Source organism: Phaethon lepturus, unplaced genomic scaffold (assembly GCF_000687285.1).
Source record: "Phaethon lepturus isolate BGI_N335 unplaced genomic scaffold, ASM68728v1 scaffold21206, whole genome shotgun sequence".
Classification (NCBI taxonomy): domain Eukaryota; kingdom Metazoa; phylum Chordata; class Aves; order Phaethontiformes; family Phaethontidae; genus Phaethon; species Phaethon lepturus.
This window is the reverse complement of record NW_010544411.1, coordinates 1-6537: the sequence shown is the minus strand read 5'-3', so window position 1 is coordinate 6537 and position 6537 is coordinate 1. Positions and strand designations below refer to the sequence as shown.

The 6537-nt window shown below is 57.2% G+C and overlaps 1 protein-coding gene across 1 annotated transcript; it reads right to left on the bottom strand.

Moving 5' to 3' along the window:
• Window positions 1-400: 400 nt before the first annotated feature.
• LOC104622028 (AP-3 complex subunit sigma-2) lies at window positions 401-5010 on the bottom strand (the record flags this gene model as incomplete). Its single annotated transcript, XM_010288682.1, has 3 exons — window positions 401-529; window positions 1134-1241; window positions 4939-5010. Coding segments are annotated over 3 exons (309 nt in total), but the record flags the coding sequence as incomplete, so codon positions are not given.
• Between the last annotated feature and the right edge of the window lie 1527 nt (window positions 5011-6537).

Here is a 6537-nt window from a genome sequence, read left to right as displayed (position 1 = left end):
CGGCTCCTCTGGGAGCCATCAGCTACAGGTGCACTTTTACAACCAGGAGTCCCAAGAAGTGCTGGGAGGGGCAGGACCTGGCTCTTCCCCCACAGCAAGGAGAGAGGCTGTGTGTCCATGGGGAGGGAGGAAGGAGGAGAAGAAAGGCCACCCTTGTTGTTGGGAGCCCAGAGAGCAGAACTGAGCCCAGGTCCAAGGTGATGGACCAGCTGAGCCCCGTCACTGCTCCCTACCCCCTGCCAGCCAGCCCAGGCGCCCCGGCAGCACACTGGGCCCACCGTGTGCCACACTGGCAGAGATCCAGAAGGGGAAGGGGGAGCCCAGCAGAGCCCAGCTCCTCTCCCCAGCCAGCCCAGGCCACGGCCCGTGTTCATGGGCAGCCCTCCCCGCCACGGGACGCTCACATGAACTGCGACAGGTTGGGCACTTTGATGTTGATGTCTCCGATGTTGATGTTGCGAGGGATCTCTGGCAGGTTGATGTTCTTCACAGCCGAGACCGCACGAGAAGGAGCAGCTGAGAGGCCTCCCTGCTGACGGGAGGGACCAGTGACTGCCGGTCCCTTGCCCCCACAGTCCCCCTGCGAGGGGCTTCACGCTGCTCCTGGCTCAGCCCCATGCTTTGCCATAGGAGCATCCCCAAACTGAGCCTTGCCCCATGCTGCCCTGCCTCCCCCAAGCTCAGGGCCCGGCCACGTCCCCCCACACGTGGCTCAACAGGGGCGTACCCAGGAGCAGCCCCCATGCCCGCTTCCCACCCCGCTGACGGACACGGTCCTGTTAATAGCACAGGCTCGGGAGCGGCAGGGGCAGCTCAGTGCTTCCCCGTGACCAGAGTACAGCCGCATGTTCACAATGACAGTGCAAACAGAGGCAATAAACTTCACCACCACAGGTTATTAACCGTGATGGGAACAGCCGTTTGCATGCTCAGGCTATGACCTACGCTCCTAGACAGCACGGAGCGCAGCTGGGGAGGGATGCCCCCGGCCCTCTCCGCGAAGACTCAGACAGGCAGACACCGGGGACACCCCGTATGCGCCAGCTCCAGACCCCACAGGCTGGCCCCCATCAGCCTCCCGCGGGGGAGAGCATCAGCCCCCCGCGGGGGAGAGCCGCAGCATCGCCACTCACCTCCGCCTTCTCCAGCTTGCTCTGGGCCTCCACCTGTGCCACGATCTCGTTCATGTTGGTCTCCAGCACCATGCCGCCTATCACCACCTCCTGCAAGATGTGGTGAACCTGTGAGTGGAGAGAAGGGAAGGGAAGGCTGTGAAGCCAGCCCAGCCCACAGACTGGCCAGGAGTGGCAGCGGCCACAGTGCCTCGCAGGCTGGTGTGGAAGTGTGTCAGGAGCTGGCATTTCCCCAAGAGATGCAAATCCAGCCCCATCCTCCCCTCAGCCCACACAGCCCCGGCAGCCCGGAGAGCCAGAGGGCAGCCATGGTCCTCAGCACAGGGCAGCCCAATTTACTGCTTGGGCCTCTGGTCTAGAGGACCCCTACCACAGGGGCCAGAGCAAATGTCGCCCACCGGACCACCAGGCACAGGCAGCCCCCAGAGACGCTAGGTCTGACCCGGCCTGCTGGCACACCCCAGCTGCTCCATCTCTGACACCTCATCTGAAGTTTAATCCCTCCCTGGGCCAGCACCCGGGTCACACCTGGGAACAGCTCCCTGCCTAGAAAGCGTACTGGAGAGGAGCGCACAGGGCAGCAGAGACCCCAGGGCCTCCTGGAGCCACCAGGCAGGACACTTCTTCCCAGAGCCGGTTTCTTCTACCCAGAAAGCCAGGCCAGAGCCCAGCTTCTTTGCTTTCTCTTAGGAAAGACAAGACTGTGACACAGGCACAGAAAAAACCACAAAACCGCTAATAGAGTCTGCTCCCTTCCCCAGAGTCCACCCAGGTCCAGGCATGACAGAGCAGTCTCAAGGCAGTGAGCTGCTCCCTCCTGCCAGCCCCCACTGGGGAGGGCTGGCGATACCCCGCAGCCACAGGAGAAAGAGCCCATCGTGGTTTGCAATCCAAGAAAACTCAGCCCCAGGGCAGCAGCTCCAGGCGGCTGCAACACACCTTTGGCTCTGCATGGCGCAGGCTTCCTTGCTAAGTCAGCAGCTCCCAACAACCACCCGGCACAGATGATGAATTTATGGGTCTCTGGTTACTTCCATGAAATAGGCTATTACTGGAAGATGGTTAAGTTATACCATTTTATAGTTTCAGAAGGGCAGGTTGCACTTGCAAGCACTGTGTGGCAAATACTGCCAGGGAAACGCTGTGAAAAATAAAGCTAGAAAACCTGCTAGAAGGGGGAAACCCAGCTTTGTACAAATGGTGAGCCTGAGGCCCCGTAGGTCCCGTCCTGCTCAGACGGCACGAGAAGCAGCAAGGTGTGCGGGATCAGCACTGCACAGGGCAAGCCATGGGTGATACAGCACCTTCCTGGGACACCCGCAGCACAGGCACCGCTATCCTGCAGCACAACCTCAGCTCAGCCCAGCCATGGCAAACACCGCTCCAGACAGCGCTAGCTCCCCGCAACAGGAGAGCATCTGGGTTGCAGGAAATGTTGTTCCTTCAAGATCTGGCTTCAGCCCAAGTTGGACCAAAACCAACAGGGCAGAAATCCCAAGCAAGCTTTGTTTTCCAAACCAAAACACAGCACTTCCCTAACAAACCGTGTCCTCTCCGGGACCTCACAGCTGCTGAGCGAAAGTCACGTTCCCCTACCAAGGTACGAAGCACAACCAGGGGCTGGGCAACAGCCTCCTCGGAGCCTCCCCACGGCTTCATGGCTCCAACCTCCCCTTGCGAAAGAGAGATCCCAGCAGCTCTGAGCTTGCTGCTTCCAAAGCCAACAGCCTAAAAGCACTGGAGTCACTGGTGCTAGGGAACCACAGACCCAACAACCCCATCCAGCTGCCCGCTGCAAGAGCAGGGACCCAAAACCTGCAGCAGCTCTCACTTCACAGACCCTGTGCTGCATACAAAGTGTAAGGTGTACCTTAAGGCAATAATAGAAAATCACAGGACCCAGACAAGACTGCACCCAAATCCCAGCCACAACCTGCTGGGCTGGGGCTGTTCACAGCCAAAGCCTCTGCTTGACACATCAGCACTTTCCCGCTGACGTCGGCCTCATTTCTCCAGCTCCTAGTGGGGAACTCGCAAACTCTGCAATCCATCTGCCACAGCGGAGGGTAGCACCGTGCCCTGCGCGGCTCCTGACAAACTGAAGCCCTGGACGCAGGGCTCCGCGGGAGCGCTGGGGCAGCATCACAGCTGCAGAAAGCCCTGCCCGGGCAGCCGAGGGGCAAGACCCAGGGACCAGCAGGACACACCTGCGTATTCCCAGCACCCCTCACACCACCCGCCTGTAACCAAGCTCTGGGAAGCACAGGCACTCAGCACAAACACGTCTGAGAAATAAATATGTGCCAAATATAGAGAGCAAGATGAGAGGACCAAGCGATAGTGGCCAAGGACTGAAGTCAAGGCTGGGAAGTGGCAGGAGCACAGGACGGGAAGTAAACAAGCCTGGCTGGTAGGAGAGCCTGGGGGTGACTGAGCCCAGGGCCTCCTCTATCAGAAACACTCCCGATTCCCATCTCCTTGGAACCCTTCGCTTGGCAGGAGAGTTCAGAGGAAGGGCAGTCTGTGCTACTGCTGGCAAAACAGAGAGGCAACAGGGTAATCTCTTCTGCCTGTGGGCTGTGGATGGAGCGTAAAGCTGCCAGGTCTTGGTCATGCCACAAAGTAAGTAACCAGAGCACATCCTCACCCAGACGTGGCCAGCGGTGATCTGGACCATCACGTCTCCCGCAGGGACTCCTCCATCCTTCTGACTTCCTCCTTCCTCTCCTTTTGCGCGCTCTGGTAAGAATGCTTTTCCTGACACGATAACCAACCTTGTAACAGTTCTAAAACTCTACAGCTGGGCAAATTATCAAAACAAAGTCTTGCCCCACCAGTTGCTAGTATATTCAGCTGATCCAGATCACCTTCTAAGAAGATTTGCTAACTCCATTTCTCTGCCAGAGTTCATAAGGTGTAATTGTAAACAGAAAGGGAATATTTTACAACCTTATTGATTTTTTTCCACTCCTCTTTTTTGTTGGCATGTTTTGTCTTCAATAAAGCAAGAAAACCCTTATCAACAGCAGCATAAGTCCAGTGCACGTCAGCTAAGTCTCTCCTTTCTCTAAGCAGTCACAGCTATTTTCAGCCCCATCTATGACATGATCAAAGAGGATAGGTTTCCGCCCAGAAACTCTGTCCAGCTAAAGAGGAAGCATTAAAGGCTGTGGTTCAAACGAAAGTTTACCGAACACTTTGTATTCCACACATTCCCATTGTTCCTTACCCTTTTTTTTCCTGCAGCTCTAGTAAAATGTTAACAAGACTCCCAATGAGTCCCACAGTACAGTGAGAAGAGGCAGAACGCCCCTGCACAACGCCCAAGCCTGCCCAGCTCCATTGGCACCAGCCCGTGCAGAAGACAAGAGCGAAGCCTCAGTGTGGATCCCCGTCACTTGACTGCATGGTTACTCGGCATCAGTGGCAATCACCAGCCCGCGCAGCCCCGCCGCAGCAATGAGGCCGGTGACGGGGCGAGCACAGGGAGCCGAAAGCCAGCTCACCGACAGAGAACTTGGAACAGAGCCCAGCAACCTGTTCCTCTTGGAGAACACGATGTGAGCGGCTTGCAAAGACCCTAGGCTGACCCCTTCCCCAGTCAGCATTTCAATCTCTCCCCAAAAAGTGACCACTAACATACCAGTGGCCTCTCCTGAGAAGCTCCAGAACTCAAGACTGGGCTGGCTCCTGCCTGCGGGAGCACAGGCTCTAGGGAGGGCTGGGCTCCAGGGCAGCCAGCACTGGGAGCACTGGGAGGAATGACGGCACTGGCCCAGAGGAACACACAGAGCCTACAACCCACCTTGTCCATGTGAAAGATGAGGTCCAGCTCACAGACATTCTCAAAGCACTTGTCCAGTGTCTCCACAAACACCTGAGGTGGCAGGAGAGGAAGGTCAGTACAGGAGACCACCGCAAGATGCTTCCCGCACAGAGCCCCTGGGCCTGCAGGGGGTCATTGCGCCCCAGGGGGTCATCCTGAGCAGGGACAAAACCCTCTCAATAACTCCATCTCCCTCCGATGGCAGGAAAGTGCCTGTTCTCAGAGCAACCACAGGCAGATCCAGCCCAGGGGCTGACCAGGAGCCCCAGCACCCGTGGCAGCAGCCGGAGGCAGCGTGGAGGTGGGGGATTGCCACATGGGCACCGGTGCCAGTCCTTGATACACCACAGAAACCAGGTCAAGAAGCCCAGACCTGCCTAGGAGAGAGCTGGTCCTGGCAAAGGGCCGCGGCTGGAACGGGAGCCTGCCCTGCTGGGCCGGCTGCGGGGGCAGGGCCCACTTGCTGCTGCTTTGAGGCGCTGCTGGTGCTACCCACACCCCCGGAACCTTATTGCAAGGATCCGAGCAAGTCCCAGCTCAAGGGGCCTGGCACAATGTCAAGGGCACCAAAACACAGGACTCAGCCATTCTGGGGGGAATCCCAGGTGTCAGTGCCCTGAGCCACCGCAGCGCTGGGACAACTGCTGGTCACCGTGTCCGGGGCAGGGCTGCAGCCCACCAAAACAGCCTGAAAGGGGCCAAGTTATGGGAACTGCGTGATCACAGGGCGGGTGACCTGAGGAGGGCAGGCGGCCTCCTGCCAGCTCCTGTGCTGACGCTCTCACGCCTGCTGTTAGCTGGATTTAGCAAAGGTCCCTTTGTGAGTCCACAGTGTTTGAACAGAGTTTTTAAAATGTACTCGTAGTTTTGGGCCCCTCATTACAAGAAAGACACTGAGGTGCTAGAGCGTCTCCAGAGAAGGGCAAGGAAGCTGGTGAGGGGTCTGGAGCACAAGTGTGATGAGGAGCAGCTGAGGGAACTGGGGTTGTTCAGACTGGAGAAGACGAGGTTGAGGAGAGACCTTATCGCTCTCTACAGCTACCTGAAAGGGGGTTGTGGCGAGGTGGGGCTTGGTCTCTCTTCCCAAGTAACAAGTAATAGAACAAGAGGAAACAGCCTCAAGTTACTCCAGGGGAGGTTTAGATTGGATATTAGAAAAAATTTCTTCACTGAAATGGTTGTCAAGCACAAGGACAGACTGCTCAGGGAAGTGGTGGAGTCACCATCCCTGGAGGGATTTAAAAGACATACAGATGTGGTGCTGAGGGACACGGTTTGGCAGTGTTAGATTCACGGTTGGACTTGATGATCTCGAGGGTCTTTTCCAACCTAAATGATTCTATAATTCTATTTTTAAAATAAATTAATTCAGATTCACTTCACCCACTGCTTCCATGCAGAGGCACTGTGTATTGGCTAACACATGTGCAGCAACCCCTGCCCACTGTGGACCCTTGAACAGCTTCTGTCGCTTCCAGAAGGGCCAGCACACGTGCCACAGACACAAAGTGCACCTGAAAGGTGTCGGGGCCAGGCCACCCAGCAAGGACCACGGTTCGGGGGAAGGGACCTGCCAAC